Here is a 27073-nt window from a genome sequence, read left to right on the forward strand (position 1 = left end):
TTAGTTGTAAAATTATATTGCTATGGGCACATTTAGTGGATTTTATATATGAAATAGTATTCTTTTATTCCTGTAGCATGAGTTGCACTCATAGTTAGCCATCTTCAGGAAGTATTATTGATGCTTATGATTTACATCTCTAAATAATTCTTAGGACAAACCCCATTTAATGCTATTTAAAAATATATATAGTCCTAAAAAAACTAATCTGTAGTTCAACTAACAAAACTCAACCTGATTTAAGAATAGTTGTGTTTGGTAAGAAATGTATGCTTTAGTTTTAGATAAGCCTAAATGGATAGATATTCTACAAATGAAAACATACTTATTTCCTAAAATTACCTTTGCTTAGTATCTTTATATATCAAGTCAAAATGAGATTTTACAACTAAATGCTTCCAATAACAGGACTAAATATTTGATTCTTTGGACTTCATTTTATGTCCCTTGTATCTTTTCAAATTGTTGTATATTTCATGATTTTTCTAACACAGAAAATCAAATGAATAAGGTAACTGTAAAGAAAGTTTAAGAGAGGTGATATTAAATAAAAGTCACCAAGGATGATAGAGATTATCTTCATATGGAACTGGACTGTTTCAGTAACATAAGTAATATGATTATCTTATATATATTTTTTTATCACCAACACTGTCTGCTAGTTTTTGCACAACTTCTAAGCAGAAATAGGTTTCTTGGTGTATATTCAGTTCTCTAGGCAGTTACATTCGATTTGATCTTGGAAAGTGGCTGCCAGGAATTCTGTCAGAAACAAAATATTTATGAGTTAAGTAGTGGTGACAATTTCTTAATGGATCAGCTAACTTAAGGTAATTCTGAAGTAAATAATTTTTGTATTTTATATGTGTACAATTACAAAAAGACACCACAAGAGAGAAAAAATATCATGTTTTTGACTAACTGTAAGGTTATCGTGGGGATAACCCATTGATATAAAAATATGATATCAACATAAAGTGAAGTGCAAGTTGCTGTCATGTCCAACTCTTTGCAACCCCATGGACTGTAGCCTGCCAGGCTCCTCTGTACATGGAATTCTTCAGGCCAGAATACTGGAGTGAATTGCCATTCCCTTCTCCAGGGGATCTTCCCAACCAGGAATTGAACTGGGAACTCCTGCACTGCAGATTATCAGCTGAGCTACCAGGGAAGCCCGTGATATCCACATAGTATACTCAGTAAATATATACTTAGTGGGACATGCCTGATTATAGCAGGGAAGTCAGTACAGCAAGAGCCAGGCTTAATAGGTGTTCCAGAGATTGGCTACAAAGAAGCTAGAGGGCAAATATTAACTGGAAATCTGGGTGGATAGGTTTTGAGCAGCAGAGTGAAATCTTAATATGAATATCAGGTTCTTAGGCCTTCAGCTGGCCTCTAAGGACTAGGATCCTAACTGGAGGAGGGGCAAGTGGGAATTACAAGAAGTCTGAAGAATTTACATAATTCTCAGCCTTTGTGATTTCAGAGTTGAATTTATCAAATATAAGTGAACTGCTTTGCATATTCAGTAAGTAGAAATGACTTGGGAGATAATACCATTAAAAGTGGTTCCCGTAGTTGTTTCAATGGTCCCTCACATAAGTACAAGGCGAGCACTATTCTACCTTGAAAGCCATTTCTGTTTGAATTATGATGTATATGCTGGATTTTGAGAAAGATTCGGTGAATGTGAGAGAATAAGCCTTATGCTGACAGTCTTCCCCCAGCTCACAGAGTAAATGGATAATAGTATATAACAATATTTCCTATTTCTATACATGATTAGCAAATTTGGGAGGTTTTATGATGAGAAGTGATATTAAAACACAGAATAGCTTTACCTTCCCTCATCCTGGTTGCTCTGGTACATCTGTGCACTTGGAGATGCCATATTCTGATGCGATAAAAGAGATGGAGAGAGATTTATCCCTCTGAGTTGCCGAAAAGCTATTTCTGCATGGATGCTCCGAGGATTATTTGTTAGAATCCCTGCATTCTTGTTTTTTTTGTCTGCAATTAGGAATTATGAAACAATGAAAGGCATTAATAAAATAAATTAATAAGCTATGGTTGTCCTTCAGTTGACTGTATGCTATACACATTTCACAGCATGAATTAAAAATTTTAAATAAAAGTTAAAATTGGAATATATTTCTAGTACTTAAATGCGGTTTAAAATTTTCTGAGTTAGTGAATCAATTTGATACTTTCTTGGTAATTTTAAAAAATATAAATATCCAGAGCTGTGTGCTGTAAATAAATATATAGATAAAGTGACCATACTTCTCAAGCAAAAATTGGGGTAATATACTCAGAAAATAGGAAAAAAATAGGACTTTTCCAGAAAATCCTAAAAAGTAGTTGCACAATGAATCTTAAAGATACCTCAGGAAAAAATTATGGAAATGAATCCAGGGTTGAACTAATCCCCAACCTCCCCCCCGCAAAAGAAGATATTGAAGACATTCCTGAGGATGCTAGTGATGAAACTGTACTCTTAAGGAGGCTAATAACAATTTGTTATATCCAGTTTTACTGATAGTTATGTCTTCTGGACAAAAGCATTAAAATTCTCACTATGATTAAATCTTAAAGCTATAAGGAAGTAAAAGTATAAAGAATAAGTTAAAAAAATAACATCTTAGACTAAATTATATTGGATTTTTAAAAATTGAATTTCTTTTAAGAATAACTCCATAGAGAGATCTACTATTCTTAGTAGGGTTTTAGATCATTTTATCATTATTGTGATACTCAGTTTTAGAATTTTATTGTCTAACAGTAGTCTGAGGCAAAGTGGGATGTTAAAAAGAATGGAAGAGGTGAGCCCTCAGGGACTGCAGCACACCAGGTCTCCCTGTGCCTCCTTATCTCCGGGAGTTTCCCCAAGTTCATGTCCATTGAGTCGGTGATGCTATTTAACCATCTCATCCTCTGCTGACCTCTTCTCCTTTTGCCTTCAGTCTTTCCCAGCATGAGGGTCTTTTCCAATGAGTCAGCTCTTTGCAATCAGGTGGTCAAAGTATTGGAGCTTCAGCTTCACCATCAGTCCTTCCAATGAGTATTCAGGGTTGACTTCCTTTAGGAATGACTGGTTTGATCTCCTTGCAGTCCAAGGGACTCTCAAGAGTCTTCTCCAACATCATAGTTTGAAAGCATCAATTCTTCAGTGCTCAGCCTCCTTTATGGTCCAACTCTCATGTCCATACATGACTACTGTAAAGACCATAGCTTTGACTATACAGACCTTTGTTGGCAAAGTGATATCTCTGCTTTTTAATACACTATCTAGTTTTGTCATAGCATTCCTTCCAAGAAGCAAGATCTTCTAGCTACCCCCAATTTCATAAAAATGATAGCCAGCCAACATCTGGAATTAGGGAAAAGGCTTCATCTAGGCCTGAATGCAAATGTAATAATAGAATGAACCATTTCCATGCCTTGACCTTTTAATATATTCCCTTCCTTTACAGAGCTACCTCTTGAAACACTTCCCTACTACTAGCTTCATGAATATATAAAATAATATTGTGGTTTCAAGGATGAAGTTTGACCTTCTCTTTGTAAGACACACTTTAAGCACCAAGAGTCTGTTATTATGAATATTTTTAAACCTCTACTTTTAGCAGAATGCACTATAGGTTTTAGTAGTCATTTGCTCTGAAATACACAAAATAGAATAAAAGGTTTGAAAGGAAATCCCAAGAAAAATCCAGTAAGTATCACAAAGTTCAAATTGCAAGCAAATCTTTAACTACAACATATTAGTAGTTGAGTAGAACCAAAAAATACTATAGATTCTTTGAAATCAGAATGATCACATGAAACTTGAACACAAATTCACTTTTAGGAAGTGTAAATCTGTAAATTCAAAATATACAATTTTAAGTAGTATTAGAAATCAAAGTGAGATTTTTGTATCAAATGGAGTATTTTTTTTTTTTTTTTACATTCATTCAGAAACTCTCAAAATACCTTCAACTTCAGGAGTTAAAGTGAAGTCAGATCCCAAGTAATGGCTAAATCCACCAGGCAGAATTACATTTGTTATCTTTATGGGAGGAGCTTTCAGTTGGCTAAACGATGCACCATCCACAGGAGAGCTGGTAACAGGAATAAACTACATGATAAAAATAAAAGTTAAGAACACCTTGCCTCTAAAACTCAGATCAATAGGCTTAGCCTTACCACAAGCCCCATTTGAAATTCAACTTAAAATTTTTTAGGTCAGAAATTGAATGGTTGCCTAAACTCAGAGTTGGTAGAGAGGCAAAAAAGGTGAAACAGACAGACTTTGAGGTCCTTAACCCCCCATCAGAACCTTATTATTTTTTTCAGACTGCACTGTACACATCACTACAATTTAATGTGATGGGCGCCTCCCCATTCCAAAGGGTCATAATGTGGTAAGTGTAAAATTAGAAAAATGAGAATTAAGCCTTTCCTCTTTTGTAGTATCTTTTTTTCTGAACAGGAGTTTCTGGATGGTAAGAGTTGTATCTTCTACATCTTTGTGCTCCTCACACTACCTCTTCAATTGTCTTGCAGTTAATTAGTTTTTCAAAAACAATTAAATAAAGTGGGGACTAAGAAAAGCATTTGGCCTCCCAGGCGGTGCAGTGGTAAAGAACCTGCCTGTCAATGCAAGAGACATAAGATGTGTGGGTTCGATCCCTGAGTTGGTAAGATCCCCTGGAGGAGGGCATGGGAACCCACTAGGAGTCTTGTCTGAAGAATCCCATGGACCTAGAGGAGCCTGGTGGGCTATAGTCCGTGGGGTTGAAAAGAGTCGGACACGAATGAAACGACTTAACACAAGAAAAGCATCTTACAACAATCACTTTTAGTGAGTGCACTAACCCTCTAAACAGTGTTTACATTTTATGTTAATTGAGAATTAAAGTGAAAGTGTTAGCTGTTCAGTACAACTCTGCGACCCCATGGACTATAGCCCACCAGCCTCCTCTGTACACAGAATTTCCGAATTAAGAGGTTTGTAAAAGAGCTTCAGGAATCAACAAATGGAAGAGAGGGGTATTATAAACTGGAAACTATTGGTTTCCCTAGAAATGTATGCCTACTATGTCTTTAGTAAGACTTACCTTGTTTATACTTTAAAAAATATGAATTCTGAATATATGATTCAATTTATTTAGAGATATAGGCTTATGCATTTGTGTAAAATTATACATTTCCCTCATATTTCAGTGAAAGTGAAAAGTGAAATTGAAGTTGCTCAGTCGTGTCCGACTCTTTGCCGCCCCATAGACTGTAGCCTACCAGGCTCCTCTGTCCATGGGATTTTCCAGGCAATAGTACTGGAGTGGATTGCCATTTCCTTCTCCAGGGGATCTTTCCCACCCAGGGCTCGAACCCAGGTCTCCTGCATTGTAGACAGACGCTTTACCATCTGAGCCACCATATTTCAGTAAATGTAACCAAAATGCAGCTTTGTAATGAGCACTAAGGTATCAAGCCTTTTAGTAAAGCAGATCCCAAATTCCCTAACTAATTCTTTCATTGGAGTTTCTTCCCATCACTAATCTAGAAAGCTGTCAAATTTCTTCTGAAACCAAAGCACCAAAATGTTATGGTTTAAAGGGCAACTTTACATTTTATTTATTCCCTCTTTATTTACTGTTAAAAAAAAAGAACAGCAGCAACTAAAACAAAGGAAAATACATTAGAATGAGCTGATAAACTTGAAAAGTATTCTATTCTTGTGTCTTCTGAACAGCTAAATGAAATAATAACTCAATTTTGTTCTGGATAGGAAAATAAAAATTATTATTGCATCTTAAAAAATAGGTTTATCTGAAATAAAGACTTCAAATGCTCCCTTTATTTTACTAATCATATATAAATGAATATTAAAAAACCTAACTTTTAAATAAAATATATATATAGGATAAATGGAAAGATATTTTTTCCATTCTTACATATGGCACTAATTCAAATAGCAAGAATAGGTATCTAGAATCACTGAAAACAAATCATAGTATGCTGCTGCTGCTAAGTCGCTTCAGTTGTGTCCGAATCTGTGCGACCCCATAGATGGCAGCCACCAGGCTCCCCCGTCCCTGGGACTCTCCAGGCAAGAACACTGGAGTGGGGTGCCATTGCCTTCTTCAATGCATGAAAGTGCAAAGTGAAAGTGAAGTTACTCAGTCATGTCTGACCCTCAGTGACCCCATGGACTGCAGCATTCCAGGCTCCTCCATCCATGGGATTTTCCAGGCAAGAGTACTGGAGTGGGGTGCCACTGCCTTCTCCAAAATCATAGTATACACTGGGGGAAATGTTAGTTCACTATATGATAAATAGAAAAGAAGCAAACAAGAAAAACTTTTAGTGAAATACACATCCATCAATGACTAAAATTTGAGTTTATGTCTTTTTTTGCTATATTAAACCAATTACAAATATATATGAAAACTGATATCTTTGAAGTTGCTCTGAGTGATTTCTTCATAAGGAATTTAGTATTTAGGAAGTTATATGGAATTTTTTAAATGTAGCCAGCATTACCTTAAAATAGAATTTATAAAATTTAATGTTACAATTCGTATAGATCTCTCACTAGAGGCCTCACATAAGTGGTATGGTAGATAGCATAATGCTACCCCCACCAAGATGTCCACATCCCAATCTCCAAAACTTGTGAATGCTTTTTGTGGTATAATGGACTGTACAGATATAATTAAATTAAGGATTTTGAGATGGGGAAAGATTATGCCGTATTAACTAGGTAGGCCCATTACAATCACAAACATCCTTATAACAATGGAGAGAAGATGTTATGATGGAAGCTGAGGCCAAAGTTATGCTATTTGTTGGGAGAGGGCCACGAGCCAAGGGATGCAGATAGCCTCTAGAAGGCTGAAAGGCAAAGACCAAATTCTCTTGAGCTTCCAGAAGATATTGCAGCCCTGCCAATACTTGTGCTTTTAGCTCTACAGGACTAATTTTTGGACTTAGAACCTCTAGAATTTTAAGGTAATAAATTTGTGTTGTCTGAAGATACTAAAATTGAGGTAATTTGTTATAACAGGAAACTAAAGTTTTGTTTAGTTTTTCACTTCTGGAAGCAAGAAGTGACTTGCTTATGGAATATAAAAGAAAGGGAAAGGAAGCTTAAATCTTTGGACTAAATTTTCTTTGTTCTCTTTTTAAAGATTAGAAACTGTGACAATAATTTTGGTAGACGACATTTAGATGGTGCTCTCAATTGTATCATATAGATTAGTAGCTAACACTGTTTTTCACAAAGCATACTTCATAGAAAAACTTTTGTAGATATAACCTGTATATGAACCAATTTCCTTTGCCTAATATAGATAATCTTTATTAACATTGTACAACTGTAAGTTTCACAGGTCTCTACAGTTATTTCAATCTGTAATAGAATCCCCTTGGTTAATAAAAAAAAGTCCAGGAAATAATAAGAATTAGATCTGTAATCTTTTTATAATCCTTTAAAAGATTTTAAAACATAAAGTACATGTGCCCACCCATCTTTGGATGAAGGGCCAAGGCCTTTTCTGTAAGGAAGTATCCTTTGACTGGTATTTTGTCTGATTGATAAAGCCACCACAATTTCCAGTTTGGTTTCATTAAAGTAACAAGAATTCAACAACATATGGAGAAAATTTGAATACAAGAAACTGCCTAGATTTTTAAAAATTTCCCCACATATTTTATCTGACTTGTTATAATTCTCTCCCTTATTTTGCAGGGTTTTTTTTCTCTCCCAATCTAATTTGATATTATTTGTGTATGTGTATAGTTCATCTTTATCCAGATTCTGCAGAGGATCTCATTTGGTTTTCAAAGAAACATGGAAATAATAATTTAAAATTTGTACTTGTATATCTATTTATTTAAAATAAAAGATTGGCATAAGTTTTGAAAAAACATAGCCAACTTTTAATAAATCTGATTCTGTTGCTGAAGGCAGAGAGGAGCCTACTAGTATTAAGTGCTAGGAATTGGTTAGTTTGTTTTATAGAGGGAATGGAGAGTATGGGGTAAGCCAGTGAGATAAGTGAAAGCATCTACAGTAGTCTTATCTCTTTCCTCTTCAATTAACTTTTAAAAGTAATCTTTGTTCACTGACTAATGCCCTTGCTCTCTGGCTTTCACTTACATTAGAGGTTTACTTACATTTCATTGCCCCACCCTAGTCCAGGTCTTCATAATTTCTCTCTTGGATTATCCTAAAAACCTCTTAGTTGATTTCTCTGCCTCTAGGCTCTTCTTCCTTAAACTTTGCAAAGGCACAGCTCTAATAATATTACTTCTTTGCTCAAAAACCTTAGCTTTTCTGTGTTAATTTAAAGATGGCTATGAAAAATCCTGGTGGTCAATGATAGAATTGCCAAATGATATGCTTCTGTGGCTTCTTTCCTCTCTAACCTCTTTCCTATCAAAAGTCAGATATCTTACTAGGGTTCATGGGCAAAAGGCCCATGAACAATAAAACTTTTTCCATTTAGGAGATAGAAAGGGAAAGAGTTTTATTGTTAGTCACAGTTTATAAGAATGCTTTGTTATAGTTTCTTAACTTCTAGCAGCACCTGACATATGGAGCAAGAGGCACACAGTTTTAAATAACTCGCTCTACATTAAAGTATGTTTTTAGAATAAGCAGCTTTCCTAGTTTCTATGTGTGTGTATGTGCTCTATTCACCAGATCAAGCTGCTTTTGATAATAATCATTAAATACATGCTAAAATAGTCTATAGAAGCATCATACACTAGATTTAAACTTTAAGTAAAAATCATGACATAATGTTCATCTACTACTAATTTATATATTTTAAAAGGAAAAGTGTAAATAATTATTACCGAATTTTTCTTTGCTTGTAGTTCAGAGAAGTGAAATTCAGCTTTTGCCCTATCATCTGAATTCACAGGAATTCCATCTAACATCTGTAAGTTAGGCAGTCGAAATATAAGCACGTGGCGATGTAGCATTTTTCTACAAATCTGAATAAAGTTAAAAAATAACAATTCATTCCTTTAAAAAGCTCTTTATTTCAAAGATTAACCTTTATAGAGAAGGTTATTTAGCATAGACAGCAAAGATGACAGGTAACAGCTAATATATAGTATTAAATGATACAAACTCCCTTTTTAAAAATTTCTCAATTTTCTGTTATGCTAAATGAAGATAAGAGCTTCTTTTTTTTTTTTTTTAAACCAAAGCTACTATGTGGAGGTTTAGTTTCTTTGAAGAGTATATGATATTGTTCATTAACTACAGGCAACCCAACTCATGAACAGGATTATATTATAAAAGTTTACTTATAAGTAATTAGTTTGAAACTTACAATTTCCCATAGGTACTATTCAATTTAATTCAATGCATATCTGTTGAACTGTATGAATCATCACTTCATAGTGTTAACCTACTCTAAAATTACTTGCATATATGCATGAGAAAGTGTATAAAAGAGTTAACATAGTTGGTTTGAGGCTGTTAACTTTAGAAGGATCTGTTTGCAAGGGTAAGTTTTAACAAGTGTTTGGTACTTGGATTTTGGAAGATTTCCCACCATTCCTTAAGTGATAAAGGTAATTCATTATGCCTACACTACTTTTACAAACAGTAGGATTCTTGTTCAACCTGCTTTCCTTCTGAGGTCCTGGAATTTTTGTATGTGATAGGCAGAGGGTAACTATGTGACAAGCCTCCAAAAAAAAATCCTTGAAATCCATTAAATCTAATGGGTTTCTTGGTCAGAAAATAACATACTTGTTATTGGGTGAAGAGTGTACACTGTGACTCCCTCATGTAAGGAAAAAAGCATAAGGAACCTTGCACATGGATTCCTTGACTCTGCTTATGTTTTTTTTTCTTCATCACCTGGCTTTGTATCCTCATTATGTCACAGTAATAAACCTTTAGCCATGAGTACAACTATATGCTAAGTCCTATGACTTTTAGCAAATCTTCTAGCAAATCTCTGAATATGGATATGATCTGGGGGACTGACAACACAGAAGATGTATGAGGCACTGTTTGTGATTGAAAGGAAGGAAGAAAGAAACATTATCAAAAGGGAATAAATAATCTATTTTTTTAATGTAGTAGATACATATATATTAATGAAGAGTGATGTCTAAGTCATAAACTGAGTTTAAAAAATAACCACATTCTAGGCCACAAAGCAAGTTTCATAAAACCAAAGAATGTATAAACTGTCTCTTCTGATTAAAATATAGCAACACTAGAAATAAATGACAAAGAGATAACTAAAAATATATAATAGGTTTGAAATTATCATACTTCAATAATTCACAGTTAAAAAAGAAATCTTTTGTAAAGTAGATTCTAAGAAATTACAGGAAAAACACTACATATCAAAACTTTTAGGCTGTTGCTAAAGCAGTATTTTGTATCCTAAAATTTTTAATTTAGAAGAAATATTAAAAGTTAATGAGTAGGCATTCTACTACTTCAGATTCTTTTTAAAAAGTAATTCCAAGAAACTAAAGATAGAGGGTAGAAATTAATGAACTAAAAAAAGAAAAATTATACTTAATAAAGCCAAAATATGGTTATTTGAAGAGATTAGTATGATAGTAAGACTCATCAAATATAAGAGAGAAAAAACAAAAAAAAATTTAGCTATAAAATAGGTGACAAAACACAGATATAATCAAGATTTTAAAAATTTATGAAAGTATTATGATGGAAGTACATCTAAAGTTAGATAAAAGGACAATTTTCTTGAAAAATTTAAGTTCTCAATATTGAACTTAGTATCTGTTCTTAGTGGAGAAGGAAATGGCAACCCACTCCAGTATTGTTGTCTAGAGAATCCTGTGGACGGAGGGGCCTGGTGGGCTGCTGTCCGTAGGGTCACACAGAGTCGGACATGACTGCAGCGACTTAGCATGCATGCATGCATTGGAGAAGGAAATGGAAACCCACTCCAGTATTCTTACCTAGAGAATCCCAGGGACAGAGTAGCTTGGTGGGCTGCTGTCTATCGGGTTGCACAGAGTCGGACACGACTGAAGTGACTTAGCAGCAGCAGCAGTGTATGTTCTTAAGTATATTGTAGTATATGTTCTTATCAGTTTAATAGAAAATGACTAGATATATATCCAATTCAGTTAAGTCTCTCAGTCATGTCAGAGAATTTGAATAAGTTGTTCAAAGTCTAACTTCAAAAAAAATTAAGTTCAGATGGTTTTAGAGATAAGATCTAATTATCCTTCAAGGAACACACAAGTCTTCTTTTATATAAATTAATTCATAGACTAGAAAAAGAGAGGAAGTGGAAGTGAAAGTCATTCAGTCATGTCCGACTCTTTGCGACCCCATGGCCTACATAGTCCATGGAATTCTCCAGGCCAGAATACTGGAATGGGTAGCCAGTTGCCTTCTCCAAGGGATCTTCCCAACCCAGGGATCAAACCAAGGTCTCCTGCATTGCAGGCAGATTCTTTACTAGCCAAGCCACCATGGAAGCCCAAGAATACTGGAGTGGGTAGCCTATCCCTTCTCCAGGGGATCTTCCCAACCCAGCAATCGACTCCTACATTGCAGGCAGATTCTTTACCAACTGAGCTACCAGGGAAGTTCAACATGTCTCTGTGGAAGTAGAGATAAGTAAAATTATTATGATTTTGTTCTCTTATGGTATTCTTTTCAAGTTGATCAATGCTGTTTTGCCTCATAAAATTAATTGGAGAGTTCTCTCTAGCTCAGCTGGTAAAGAATCTGCCTGGAATGGCAGGAGACCCCAGTTTGATTCCTGGGTCAGGAAGATTCCCCTGGAGAAGGGATAGGCTACCCACTCCAGTATTCTTGGACTTCCCTGGTGGCTCAGCTGGTAAAGAATCTGCCTGCAATGTGGGAGACCTGGGTTCAGTCCCTGGGTTGGGAAGATCCCCTGGAGAAGGGAAAGGCTACCCATTCCAGTATTCTGGCCTGGAGAATTCAATGGACTGTATAGTCCCTGGGGTCACAAATATGTTACATGAAATTTTAACAACTTGAATCCAGTAAAGTATAAAAGATGACCAAGTAATATTCATCCCAGGAATTTAAGGATGGTTTAGCACTATATTCTATTAATTTAATTTGTATATTAACAGATTAAAGATAAATACTATATAACCAATTAGTTAAAATCCAGTGTCCATTCCTCATAAGAACAAGTAGCAAACTGGAATTAGAAAGGGACTGCCTTAAAATGCTGAAGGTTATCTACCCATGACCTACAGCAAACATCATATTTAATAGTGACAATTCAGAAGTATTCTTTGAAGAATACTCAGTAACTATGAGTGTGTATATTCAATACTATATTAGACATCCTAGTCAGTACACTGAGAGATGTAAAGGAAATAAAACCATATGGATTAGAAAGAAAGATTAGAGTCATTGTTTGCAAATATTATGATTGTCTCCAGAGAAAATCCAACAAAATTTACAATCCATTAGAATTTAAGAGAGAGTTCAGAAGCTATTTGGATAAAGAGTAATATGCAAAAAAATCAGAATTTCTATACTCTAGCAGCAAACAACTAGAAAAATATAAAAAAGATATTGTTTAAAACAGCTATTAAAATAACAGAAATGAAAAAAAACTAAAACAGGAGGATGATTAAACCAAAGATGACTAAAACTTACAATAAAAATCACAGACTTTTATTGAAGGACATAAAATAAACACAGGGATATTTATGTTTGTGAATGAGAAGGATGAAAGCTAAAAATATTGGGGGAGACTGCTTACTGTGTTTCTTTCTTGGCGGAAGTAACTCTATGATGTGGCACTACTGGCTCTCTCAGTCCCTTCACTCCTCTACTTGGGGAAGCAGTGACTTAACTGATAAATCTGGGAAGATTAAACTGGTCATGTTTAGTTCCTGTCTTTTCTCTTCAGAAATTGCTTATTGCTTTTGCTCCTGCAGGAGAAGGTATATATCCTTCCATCTGAGTCATCAGGATTAATTCTGGCAACTGTTGGCAGGACCATTTAGCTTTGTCAAAATTCTAAACTAAGCAAAACATTCTCACTTCTCTGTCCGCCACTGTCATATTTCTCAGTTTGTTCAAATGTTAGGTGAGTAAGGGTAGTTGCCTATTTTATCCCTTCAAAGACTCCAACAGTAAAAGTGGCAAATTTTCCACAAAATTAATTTATAAATACAATGCAATTCCAATTTCCAATTAAATTATCAACAAGATTCTCATATAACTTGAGAAGCTGTTTCCTGAAACTCACATGAAGTATAAAGGGCCAAGGATAGCTAAGACAGTGAAGAAAAGAGAGAAGGAGGAAGAGGGAAAATTAGAGGTTCCTACTCTACCGGATATCAAGACTTACTATAAAACTTTAGTAATTAACATAGACTGATATTGTTATAGGGACTGACAAATAGACCAATGAATACAAAGTAGAACCAAGAAGTAGACCCTGTTGTATACGACAATGGCAATTTATATTGTAATCAGTTGGAAGAAGACACTAGTCAATAAATTGTACTTGTCAATAATAAATTGAGTAACTTGCATGTGGAAACAGGTAAAATTAAATATCTTATCACAGTATATAAAAATAAATTATATACAACTATAGATTACATTTTAAGTAAATTAACTGATAAATTAGAAAAATAACACTCACCGGATTGCCATAAACTGTAAGTTCTCTGAGGGAAGAGATACCATCAAGTTTTTCCAGTTCTGCCATATCCTATTAAAAATTAAGCAGTAAATTATTATTTGGTTATCCAACATCTTCAAATATGTGCTTATTTGAAGTTATTATATGTAGGTGTTGTATTGTAACGAGTTGAATCTTCTGAAATGAGCTTGAGTGACAATATTCTGTATTGTTGATTAAAGATAGATCTGTTCACTATTGATTTCAAATACATGATTGGGTAAAGATGATGTGCCAACACGGAAAACAGGCCATACAGCAGCCCTTGTTAGGAAAGACCATATTTTTTTCAGAAGAGTTATGATCTATTCTAAAATTCAGATTGTATTTGGTTAATTCCTAAGAGGACTAACCTAGATGTGTGGAAAAGGAGGTGAATCTAGTCTAAACAATTTCAAAGGTATATATCAAGCACAACATTAACCAGGAAGGAGCATGTCATGTTGAATGGACTGAATACTGACATATTTGCTGAGAATATATATGGTTGAAAAACTGTTTCTCTAGTTAAATGAGTTGCTTTTGCTACTGAATGAGATTATTTATCATTATTTAACATTGGTGAAAGTTTGCAAATACATTTTAGTTTTTGCAAAATTATTTTTTAAATGCTACTGCTGACAAAATTTAGGCAACATGATTAGCTTAAGGTGGTTGCTGCTGCTGCTGCTGTCACTTCAGTAGTGTCCAACTCTGTGTGACCCCATAGATGGCAGCCCACCAGGCTCCCCTGTCCCTGGGATTCTCCAGGCAAGAACACTGGAGTGGGGTGCCATTGCCTTCTCCAATGCATGAAAGTGAAAAGTGAAAGTGAAGTCGCTCAGTCGTGTCCGACCCACAGCCACCCCATGGACTGCAGCCTTCTAGGCTCCTCCATCCATGGGATTTTCCAAGCAAGGGTACTGGAGTGGGGTGCCATTGCCTTCTCCGTAAGGTGGTTGCTAGTTCACAGTAATGAAACGGTTCTTGATATGCTCCTACTCTTAACTGGAATGCCAAGTGGGGTTAGCCAATTCATTGAGTAACTATAAAAAAATTTTAGACCTATTTTGGGTCACTTGGAAGTAGAATTTGAGAAGCCACAGGAAGGCCCCAAACCATGTGTATCCTTGAAATTATTAGTAAAGCTTGATACTGGGTAAAGTCTCAGATTCATATAAGTCTGATTTGACAAATCCTTTGTGTTAGCTCAATTTTTATCACTGGAAAGAGTTCCTATAGGAAGTAATTTTCCCAATTTAAATTTCTTCTAGATAAAGCTTTGAAAGAATCATTGCCAGCTTTGGCATTCATCTTCTCAGATGAATGTTGTTTGAACCTTGATATATTAATTGGATGTTATTTTCTCTGTATATATATTTCATAGTTGCTAGGTAGAAAAGGGTACTGCTCAGGCTTTTATATCACTCCAGAAAATCTTCCTGAACTTCAGCAAGTAGAGCCACAAACGAATATTAATCATGTATCTACTAAGTACCAGGCACAATGCTATATACTAAAACAAATTTGGGCAAGAAAGACTTGGTCCCTGCCCTTGCAGGGCAGTACACAGTTCAGTTTGTCTTCAAGGTTGTCTTAGTGGTATGGGCAGAAATAACAAAATTGGTACAAGGAGGGCTAACCAATCATCAGCAAAATACTAAGAGAAATGTTAGGATTGTGTATGATTATGTGTATACCTCTTATCTGCAATACTATCTCAGAAGACAGCTTGGGCAGGGCTGGTTGGGACAGTGGCCTAATGGAAATAGGCTGAATTATGATCAGGTGAAACAAAGGCAGGAAGCCTTTAGTGGGGAAAGATGGAATATTAAAGCCAAGCCAAAGTTCATTATCAGGAGTTGATTCAAATGTCAGGTAGACCAAGTACAAATGTTAAGTTTAAAGGCCCAGAGGGAGTCTGGGGTTGAGATGCACAAACAGCTCGGACCAAGAGCAGTCAGTAACTAAAAAGATCTCTTAGAGGATATCCAGGTGGATGCATATGGCTTGGTCAGGTTTATAAGTCTAGAAGTAGGGTGAGCATTTCTGCATCCCAGAGTATTTACATGTCATATAAATGATAAGTAGCTCACTAGCAAAATATTCATTGGTGTGTTTGACAGCTTTCTGTTTAGAGGGGTTAAGTCTTAGAAATCTTATAACAAAACAAAATAATGTTACCTGGATTTTATTATATCCTAGGAAGAGTTTCTCTAGTTTTACCAAAGGTTGTAATTTGCTCAGCTCTCGTAGTCTGTTTTCCTCCAGGTGCAGTGCCAACAGAGAGCTTGGTTTGGCAAAGGCACTATCATTAAACGCTCTGATGCGGTTATGGTCCACTACCAATTCTTGAAGGACTTCTAAGTTGTCAAGTCCTTCAATTTGACTAATTTCATTTCCTGAAAAAAGGTAACTCATGATATGTCAAGTGAGCCCAAACTGAATAAATTAACTATTTTTGTTTAAATATTTTTATCAAATGATTTTTTTAAAGTGAAGTATTAAAAGAACATGTTTCCAAGGAGAAAAACATTAATTTATAGGAAGGTAGCATCATCATCAAATAATACTAGGTGAATTTTTCCTTTATGTGTGAAAGATCAAGATATGATGTAGAAAATGTAGTGAATTGACCCAATCTGTCTCTTCAACAGTTAAGTGCTAAAATAGTTGATACTGATAAAAGTAGATGTGTAAAAGTGCTGCAAAAGATATGCTTCCTAGCTCATACAACTCAATAACAAGAAAAACAAGCAACCCAATTAAAAAATGGGCAGAAAACCTAAATAGACATTTCTCTAAAGAAGAAATACAGATGGCCAAGAGGCACATGAAAAAGATGCTCAATATCACTCATTATTACAGAAAATCCAATTCATACTACAATGAAGTGCCACCTCACACTGATCAGAATGGCCATCATGAAAAAGTCCACAAATAGCAAATTCTGGAGAGGGTGTGGAGAAAAGGAAACCCTCTATACTACTGGTGGGAATATAAATTGGTGCAGACACTGTGGAAAACAGTATGGAGCTGCCTCAAAAAACTAAAAATAGAGTTGCCATATTATTCACCAACCCCACTCCTAGGAATTTATCTGGAGAAAACAATAAACCAAAAAGATACTTCCCCTCCAATGTTCACTGCAACACTATTTACAAGAGCCATGTCCATTTACAAGACACGGAAACAACGTAAATGTCCATCGACAGATGAATGGATAAAGATGTACATGTATACAACGGAATATTACTCGGCCATAAAAAAGAGTGAAATAATTTCATTTGCAACCACATGAATGGACCTAGAGATTATCAGGGCTAAGTGAAATAAGTCAAAAAGAGAAAGACAAATACCATATGATATCACTTATATGTGGAATCCAAAGTGAAAGTGAAAGTCACTAAGTTGTGTCCAACTCTTTGTGACCCCATGGAATTCTCCAGGCCAGAATACTGGAGTGGATAGTCTATCCCTTCTCCAGGGGATCTTCCCAACCCAGGAATTGAACCAGGGTCTCCTGCATTGCAGGCAGATTCTTTAACAACTGAGCTATGAGGGAAACTGTGGAATCTAAAACATGACACAAATGAATCTACATACAAAAAAGAAATGACTTGGAGACAAATAGAGAACAGACTTGCTGTTGCCAAGGGGGTAGGGGGTGGAGGAAGGATGGACTGGGAGTTTGGGACTAGCATATGCAAACTATTATATATGGAATGGATAAACAACAAGGACCTACTATACAGTACAGGAAACTATATTTAATATCCTATGCTAAACCATATTGGAAAAGAATATGAAAAAGAATATACATGTATATAAATTTATGTATCTATCTATATATATATATATATAACTGAATCACTTTGCTGTAAACCAGAAAATAATAAAACATTGCAAATCAACTATACTTAAATAAAATGAAAACCAAATAAAACAAACAAAAAAGACCAAAATGTACCAGGAAGTAGTTAAAAAAGAAAAAAAAAAGATATGCTTCCTGAGTATACTGGATTATTCTAATAAGTATTCAAATAGATATATTAATTATTTATTTAAATAAACTAATTTGTTGCATTGCTAATTTTGCTGTATTATTAATAAACTAATTTGCTGTATGTTAGTTATACCTTAATCATGCTGTTAATTCCTTCTCAACATATTTTTGAACTGCAATTACATTAAAAAATCAAGAATATATTACATTTTTTAGAACCTCATTGTTTCATTACAACCTATGATTTCTCTCTACTGTAGCAATCAATAATTGTAAGTATAAATAAGAAGAGGAACTTATATAAGAAGAGGAACCTTGAATTGACCAAATGGTTTCATTTCTATTAGATTCTCATATTAGGACAGGGAAAATATTATTTTTTACTCATCAGAAAACTGAGGGTCAGAGAAACTGTCTTGCTGAATGACATAAAGACAGCAACACTAGGCCTAACCTGGACCTTTTACAGTGCTGCTACTACTGTGCCATTCAGTCTTTCACCCACTATTTATCCTCCTTGTTTATTATGGGACTGAATTGTGTCTCTTCATATTTATATGTTGAAGTCCTAATCCCTAGTCCCTCAGAATGTGACTGTATTTGGGTATTTAAAGAGGTAACTAATGTTAAGTAAATGAGGTCATTCAATTCAGTTCAGTTCAGGGGCCCAGTCATGTCCGACTCTTTGTGACCCCATGAATCACAACACGCCAGGCCTCCCTGTCCATCACCATCTCCTGGAGTTCACTCAGACTCACATCCATTGAGTCAGTGATGCCATCCAGCCATCTCATCCTCTGTCGTCCCCTTCTCCTGACCCCAATCCCTCCCAGCATCAGAGTCTTTTCCAATGAGTCAACTCTTCACATGAGGTGGCCAAAATACTGGAGCTTCAGCTTTAGCATCATTCCTTCCAATGAACCTCCAGGACTGACCTCCTTTAGAATGGACTTGTTGGATATCCTTGCAGTCCATGGGACTCTCAAGAGTCTTCTCCAACACCACATTTCAAAAGCATCAATTCTTCGGCGCTCAGCCTTCTTCACAGTCCAACTCACACATCCATACATGACCACAGGAAAAACCATAGCCTTGACTAGATGGACCTTTATAGGCAATGTAATGTCTCTGCTTTTCAATATGCTATGCAAGTGGGTCATACTTTTCTTCCAAGAAGTAAGCGTCTTTTAATTTCATGGCTGCAATCACCATCTGCAGTGATTTTGGAGCCCCCCAAAATAAAGTCTGACACTGTTTCCCCATCTGTTTTCCATGAAGTGATGGGACCAGATGCCATGATCTTCGTTTTCTGAATGTTGAGCTTTAAGCCAACTTTTTCACTCTCCTCTTTCACTTTCATCAAGAGGCTTTTTAGTTCCTCTTCACTTTCTGCCATAAGGGTGGTGTCATCTGCATATCTGAGGTGATTGATATTTCTCCTGGCAATCTTGATTCCAGCTTGTACTTCTTCCAGCCCAGCATTTCTCATGATGTACTCCGTATATAAGTTAAATAAGCAGGGTGACAATATACAGCCTTGACGTACTCCTATTCCTGTTTGGAACCAGTCTGTTGTTCCATGTCCAGTTCTAACTGTTGCTTCCTGACCTGCATATAGGTTTCTCAAGAGGCAGGTTAGGTGGTCTGGTATTCCCATCCCTTTCAGAATGTTCCACAGTTTATTGTGATCCACACAGTCAAAGGCTTTGGCATAGTCAATAGTGAGCACTAATTCAGTATCACTGGTGTCTATCTGAAGAGGAGATTAGGACATAGAGACAAAGGGGAAGACCATGTGAATATACAGAGTACAATTACAAGTACAGAAGAGAGGCTGCAGAAGAGACCAATCCTGCTGACATCTTAATCTTGGACTCTGGTCAAAAACTGTGAGGAAATAAATTTTTGTTGTTTAAGTCATCCAGTCTGTGGTACTTTGTTATGGCAGTCCTAGAAAACTAATAAATTACTGAATATGTGATCCCACTTTCTTGGAATTCTCTTTGTAATTTAACATATTTCATAGAATTTAAGATGCCAACAATTGTTAAGATATGTCAATATTTTGTATATACTAAGAAAGGGAAAAAAAGCTCAGCTAGATAAACTATGCCATCAATTAAGGTACCACCTGATTTCAAGATGTTAAAATATTAAAGGGGGTATTTCAGAATGGATGAAATATGGGAAATTTATCTTATTTTTATTCTTTAGAGAAATTGATAACATCATAACCTTCAATAAAATTGAAAAGAATTAAATCATACAATTAAATTGAAACATTACCAGTGCCTTACTTATAAATGAAAAGAAGTCTATTAAGTCAGATTAAGAAAAATGACTCAGTTGTGTATCACTTTCAAAATATTATGTATTTGGACTGTCACTTTTAATATTTTATATCCAGTGGTATAAAAATCACATGAGATAGCTTAAGTGTTGAATAATATCTATGGTAGCATGTTTTTGGCCATTATTCACTTTAGAGTGCTCATTAAACATATTTAAGAAAGAGAACTCTAAAACAACAATGCTAAATGAGATCAAATTGCCAACATCCGCTGGATCGTGGAAAAAGCAAGAGAGTTCCAGAAAAACATCTATTTCTGCTTTATTGAGTATGCCAAAGCCTTTGACTGTGTGGATCACAATACACTGTGGAAAATTCTGAAAGAGATGGGAATACATCTGTATGCAGATCAGGAAGCAACAGTTAGAACTGGACATGGAACAACAGACTGGTTCCAAATAGGAAAAGGAGTACATCAAGGCTGTATATTGTCACCCTGCTTATTTAACTTCTATGCAGAGTACATCATGAGAAATGCTGGACTGGAAGAAACACAAGCTGGAATCAAGATTGCCAGGAGAAATCTCAATCACCTCAGATATGCAGATGACACCGCCCTTATGGCAGAAAGTGAAGAGGAACTAAAAAGCCTCTTGATGAAAGTGAAAGAGGAGAGTGAAAAAGTTGGCTTAAAGCTCAACATTCAGAAAACGAAGATCATGGCATTCGGTCCCATCACTTCATGGGAAATAGATGGGGAAACAGTAGAAACAGTGTCAGACTTTATGTTTTTGGGCTCCAAAATCACTGCAGATGGTGATTGCAGCCATGAAATTAAAAGACGCTTACTCCTTGGAAGAAAAGTTATGACCAATCTAGATAGCATATTCAAAAGCAGAGATGTTACTTTGCCCACTAAGGTCCATCTAGTCAAGGCTATGGTTTTTCCTGTGGTCATGTATGGATGTGAGAGATGGACTGTGAAGAAGGGTGAGCGCCAAAGAATTGATGCTTTTGAACTGTCGTGTTAGAGAAGACTCTTGAGAGTCCTGTGGACTGCAAGGAGATCCAACCAGTCCATTCTAAAGGAGATCAGCTCTGGGATTTCTTTGGAAGGAATGATGCTAAAGCTGAAACTCCAGTACTTTGGCCACCTCATGTGAAGAGTTGACTCACTGGAAAAGACTCTGATGCTGGGAGGGATTGGGGGCAGGAGGAGAAGGGGACGACAGAGGATGAGATGGCTGGATGGCATCACTGACTCAATGGATGTGAGTCTGAGTGAACTCCAGGAGATGGTGATGGACAGGGAGGCCTGGCGTGCTGTGATTCATGGGGTCGCAAAGAGTCGGACACGACTGAGTGACTGAACTGAACTGAAATGTGATTTCAGGGAATTTAAATTTCTATGAGTAGCAGAATTTGCCACTCTTTGAAAATTCCCACTTATTTAACTAGATAGTTACATTTTAGATAAATTTGGCTCTTAATCCTTAAGAATCTAACTTGCTTCCCTACAGCCCCACCCTGCTCTTTCCCTAAAGACTCTTCTACCATTTTAGCAAATTTAATCCAGCAGATGAAATGTAGGTTCATTAACTCTGATATATCCTGGCATTACCTTATCTTATTACTGCCCACATTTCTGTACTTTCTACAGCTTTTGCCGTCTTCTCCCTTTAAACTGACCTTAAAATTTTCTATCTCCTCCTGTACTGTATCTTTAACCTAACTGACCTCTTTACAAACCTTCAAATATGATCATAACTTCACTAGGTACCATCCCTTACCTATTTTTCAAGGACAAGTTACTGGAACATGCAGCCTCTAACCTCTATTGTTTTTCCTGCCTATCCAATAATTTTCCACACTTCCAAATCTGATACTCTGAAGGTTACCAGCAGTTTCCTTTTTGTTGAATCCAATTGTCTACATCCAATATTCTTTTCACAGGTCTCATTCTTTTCACCATTTGACTTTGGTCAATCACCCTTTTTCTCCTGACATTGAGAGTTTGTATGTCGTGGTTTTCTTTCAAAATTTCTTGAATGACTCCTCTGCTGGTTCTTCTTTTCCCAGCTTTCTTAATGCTGGGAATGGGGTGTGGGAGGGAATTATTGAGAGATAGTGGGGGGAGTTGTGTCTCTATGTGTCTTTTTGGCTTTTCATTTTTTCTCTCTTATCATTATTTTTAAATAAGCACATACACTATGACTTGACCTATCACCTCTACTGGGATAATTCTAAACTATACATCTCCAGTTCTGATCTGTGGTCCAGTACCACTACTTGAAAAAGTTGCCATTTATGTCTCAGAGTGGTCACAACACTATCCTCTCCCTAGCTTTAGAAATTTGTTTGCCAATGTCTTAATGAAAGCATGAAAACATCCTGAACTATTTTTCTCTCCTTGTATATTTAGTCACTAAGTCCTAATATTTACTTCTTTTAAACAACCTTTTGGACTCCCCCTTTATTCACCCTTTCCACTGACACCATGACACCATTGTAGTCCCAGCCCTTATTTATGTCATTCATACTGAATAAAAAATGCATGTGCTTTGGTGAGCTAAAATGCAATCTTCTATAGCCCTAGAACATTGCATTTATATTATTTATATAAATAACTCAAGATAAGCCCATTTGTGAATACTCAAATATTTTTGTCAATGAATCTGTTCTAATATTGATGCTTATACCTGCTTTCAAAATAGGATGATAATCAAGTCAGTTTTTAATAATAAAGACTTACACATTAACAGTGTTGCTACTCACCCTGAAGAAAAAGGAATTTTAAGTTTCTTAGTCTGTTAAGTTGTAGCTGAATCAAATTACAAATGCCATTGTAGCCCAAATGAAGAACTTCTAAACTGTTCATTATTGGAGGCAAATTTTCACTGCTCGTTGTATCTCTGAAACACAAATGTCAGTTTGGCCCATAAACTTAATTTCAAATTAGCTGTTTGTATGAACATAAAAAGGCAGTTTACTATGCTGCTGCTAAGTTGCTTCAGTTGTGTCAAACTCTGTGTGACCCCATAGACGGCAGCCAACCAGGCTCCCGTCCCTGGGATTCTCCAGGCAAGAATACTGGAGTGGGTTGCCATTTCTTTCTCCAGTGCATGAAAGTGAAAAGTGGAAGTGAAGTTGCTCAGTTGTGTCCGACTCTTTGCGACCCCATGGACTGTAGCCTACCAGGCTCCTCCATCCATGGGATTTTCCAGGCAAGAGTACTGGAGTGGGTTGCCATTGCCTTCTCCGAGTTTATTATGTACTTACTATAAATTGAAAAAAAAGAATGAATTTACTAATAGAGCAAATTAAGCTATAACATTCTGCCTTTATAATTCATATAATAATCACTTTTTCTTCTTTAAAATCAGTTTTATATGATAAAAAAAAAAGAAATACAGAGTTACTCAGAATTAAAAGCAACAGCTGGTACAATCAGGCAAGAAAAAGAAAAAAACAGTGACAGACTTTATTTTCTTGGGCTCCAAAATCACTAGAGATGGTGACTGCAGCCATGAAATTAAAAGACACTTGCTCCTTGGAAGAAAAGCTATGACAAACCTTGACAGTGTATTGAAAAGTACAGACATTACTCTGTCAACAAAGGTCCATCTAGTCAAAGCTATGGTTTTTCCAGTACTCATGTACAGATGTAAGAGTTGGACCAGGAAGAAGGACAAGTGCTGAAGAATTGATGCTTTTTGAACTGTAGTGTTAGGAAAGACTCTTGAGAGTCCCTTGGAAAGCAAGGAGATCAACCTGTCAATCCTAAAGGAAATCAATCCTGAATATTCATTGGAAGGGCTGATGCTGAAGCTGAACCTCCAATACTTTGGCCACCTAATGTGAAGAGCCGACTCATTAGAAAAGACCCTGATGCTGGGAAGGATTGAAGGCAGGAGGAGAAGGGGATGACAGAGGATGAGATGGTTGGATGGCATCACTGACTCAATGGATATGAGTTTGAGCAAGCTCTGGTAGATGATGAAGGACAAGGAAGCCTGGTGTGCTGCAGTCTATGGGGTTGCAAAGAGTCTGACATGACTGAGCAACTGAACAGCAACAAATCTAGATTGGAAAGGAATTGGTAAAACTGTCTTTCTTCTCAGATGACATGATTGTGTATTTAGAAAATCTGAAGGAATACACCAAAAACAAAATAAAACTATCATTGCGCCAATAAATTAATTCATGAAGATACAGGGTAAAAGATTAATATACAAAAATCAATTGAATATCTATACATCTGTAATAACTGAGAATGAAATTAAGACTTTGTTCACAATATTATGAAAAATGATAAAATACTTCAGAAAAAATTAACAAAAGGAATGCAAAATGTATACACAGAAGACTACAAAACATTGCTGAGATAAATTAAAGACATAAATGAATAGTGAAAAATCTCATGTTCACATAGGAGAAGACTATTACTTCTACTTCAGTTCAGTAGCTCAGTCCTGTCTGACTCTTTGTGACCCCATGAATCGCAGCACGTCAGGCCTACCTGTCCATCATCAACTCCTGGAGTGCACCCAAACTCATGTCCATCGAGTCAGTGATGCCATCTAGCCATTTCATCCTCTGTCGTCCCCTTCTCCTTCTGCCCCCAATCCCTCCCAGCATCAGAGTCTTTTCCAATGAATCAGTTCTTCGCATGAGGTGGCCAAAGTATTGGAGTTTCAGCTTTAGCATCATTCCTTCCAATGAACCCCCAGGACTGATCTCCTTTAGAATGGACTTGGATCTCCTTGCAGTGCAAGGGACTCTCAAGAGTCTTCTCTAACACCACAGTTCAAAAGCATCAATTCTTCGGCGCTCAGCCTTCTTCAGAGTCCAACTCTCACATCCATACATGACCACAGGAAAAACCATAGCCTTGACTAGACGGACCTTTGTTGGCAAAGTAATGATGTCTCTGCTTTTCAATATGCTATATAGGTTGGTCATAACTTTCCTTCCAAGGAGTAAGCGTCTTTTAATTTCATGGCTGCAATCACCATCTGCAGTGATTCTTGAGCCCCCACAAATAAAGTCTGACACTGTTTCCACTGTTTCCCCATCTATTTCCCGTGAAGTGATGGGACCAGATGCCATCTTTGTTTTCTGAATGTTGAGCTTTAAGCCAACTTTTCACTCTCCCCTTTCACTTTCATCAAGAGGCTTTTTAGTTCCTCTTCACTTTCTGCCATAAGGGTGGTGTCATCTGCATATCTGAGGTTATTGATATTTCTCCCGGCAATCTTGATTCCAGCAGTAGTTCTCCCAAAATTGATTAATAGAATCAATTCAATCTCTATCATAGTCTAGCAGGTTTTCTCCCTTTTCTTTCTCTCCAAAAAATAACCATCTCATCATAGCATTTATGAGGAAATGCAAACAACCCAGAATATCTAAAATAATCTTTGAAAAGAATAAGGTTGGAGGGCTTACATTTCCTGATTTCAAAACTTATAAAGCTGCAATAATCAAACCAGTCTGGAACTTGCAAAAGGACAGACTCACAGATCAATGGAATAGAATTAAGAGTCCAGAAATAAACTTCTACAGTTATAGTCAATTGATTTTCAACAAAGTTACCAAGGCTATTCAATTTACCCCTCACATTTTCTCTCACAATATATACAGAAATAAACTCAAAATAAACTCAAAATGGATTTAGAGTCCTAAATGTAAGAGAAAAAAAATTTCTTGAAGAAATCATGAGAAAATCTTTGTAACCATAGGTTAGGCAAAGAGTTCTTAGGTACAACAACATCATAATCTGTAAGAGAAAAAGTTGATATATTGGACTTTATCAAAATTAAAATTCTTTTAAAAGATATCATTCAAGAAACATAAAGACAAGCCACACATTTAGAGAAAAATACTTGTAAATCATTTATTTGATAAAGGTGTTGTCCAGAATATTTGATGAATTTAATAATAAAAACCCAAGCAGCATAACTGAAAAATAAGCAACATATTTAAACAGGCAGTCACCAAATAAGATAAAATAATGGCTAATAAGCAAGCATATTAAAAGCTGCTCAACATTAGTCATAAGGGAAATGCAAATTAAAACCACAGTAAGATACTTCTTTAACTCCATTAGGATGGCTGTAATAATAAATGTAGACAAATGTTGGTGAGGATACAGGGAAATTAGAACCCTCAAAACTTTTTTTGGTAATGGAATTTGGTACAACCACTTTGGAAAAGAGTGTGGCAGTTTCTTAAGAAGTTGACTCAGGAATTTCACACTTAGATGTCTACATTTTTTATTACAGCCATTCTAATGGAGTTAAAGAAGTATCATATTGTGGTTTTAATTTGAATTTCCTCATGACTAATGTTGAATTGTACACAAAGGGTAAGTGTTATGGTATGTGAATTGTATCTCAAAAGAAAAAAACAAAAACAACAACAACCCACAGTTCTTAAACACACAAGGATTTTTCTTTTACTTCTTCCATTTTTTAACAATATGAGTATGAAATGGAAGCAGCAGGGAAAAACAATAACAAAGGAGTAATTTGGTATCTTTTTATTTACAAAGTTTATTTTTTGCTAGGCAGCTATTAAGTATTAAATAAGCTAAATGTATGTTACTACTGGCATTGATATGACTAACTGCTTTTAAAATTCCCACCAAAATTATTTATAGTTGTGAAAAAAGAATACCTGTGTATTTTTGGAGTTCCTTGCTGCCCATAGCCACTTGAAGGCACTTTCTGGTAGAGCAGTTGTCTACTGGTCAAGTGAGTCTGAGGTTTTAGTCGGGGTATGATTGATTCAATATGGTTATAGTTTAGGCATAACACCTACAGAAAGAATCCATAATTACTCAGCTATTAAAATATGAATGGTGCTGTATATATACCTTTGGTTTGAGGTTATCATCATCCTAAAAACTATTAAGATGCTATGGATAAAACTTGGACTATACAACATAACTTAATATATTAGTGTTAACAACGACAAATTTTTATGTCCCAAATTGTCTGGATTTGACTTTGAAAGTGTTTTTTATTATCTGACATGCTGAGAAATGACACCATTTCTGACAAAGTAATGGAGACCCTAGAAAGCTGCTCAACTTTCTCAGTCTGTACT

At 35.9% G+C, this 27073-nt stretch overlaps 1 protein-coding gene across 1 annotated transcript in view; it reads right to left on the bottom strand.

Moving 5' to 3' along the window:
• Window positions 1-722: 722 nt before the first annotated feature.
• The window catches only part of LRRC9 (leucine rich repeat containing 9), a 123701-nt gene continuing 97350 nt past the window's right edge, over window positions 723-27073 (bottom strand). The window contains exons 25-32 of the mRNA XM_068966559.1: window positions 26642-26781; window positions 22742-22878; window positions 15855-16072; window positions 13653-13721; window positions 8851-8991; window positions 3979-4123; window positions 1845-2013; window positions 723-762 (exon numbers count right to left, since the gene is read on the bottom strand). Coding sequence (XP_068822660.1) covers window positions 723-762; window positions 1845-2013; window positions 3979-4123; window positions 8851-8991; window positions 13653-13721; window positions 15855-16072; window positions 22742-22878; window positions 26642-26781 — 1059 coding nt within the window. The remainder of the gene's footprint in view (window positions 763-1844; window positions 2014-3978; window positions 4124-8850; window positions 8992-13652; window positions 13722-15854; window positions 16073-22741; window positions 22879-26641; window positions 26782-27073) is intronic.

This window comes from Capricornis sumatraensis, chromosome 2 (genome assembly GCF_032405125.1).
Source record: "Capricornis sumatraensis isolate serow.1 chromosome 2, serow.2, whole genome shotgun sequence".
NCBI classification, from domain to species: Eukaryota; Metazoa; Chordata; class Mammalia; order Artiodactyla; family Bovidae; genus Capricornis; species Capricornis sumatraensis.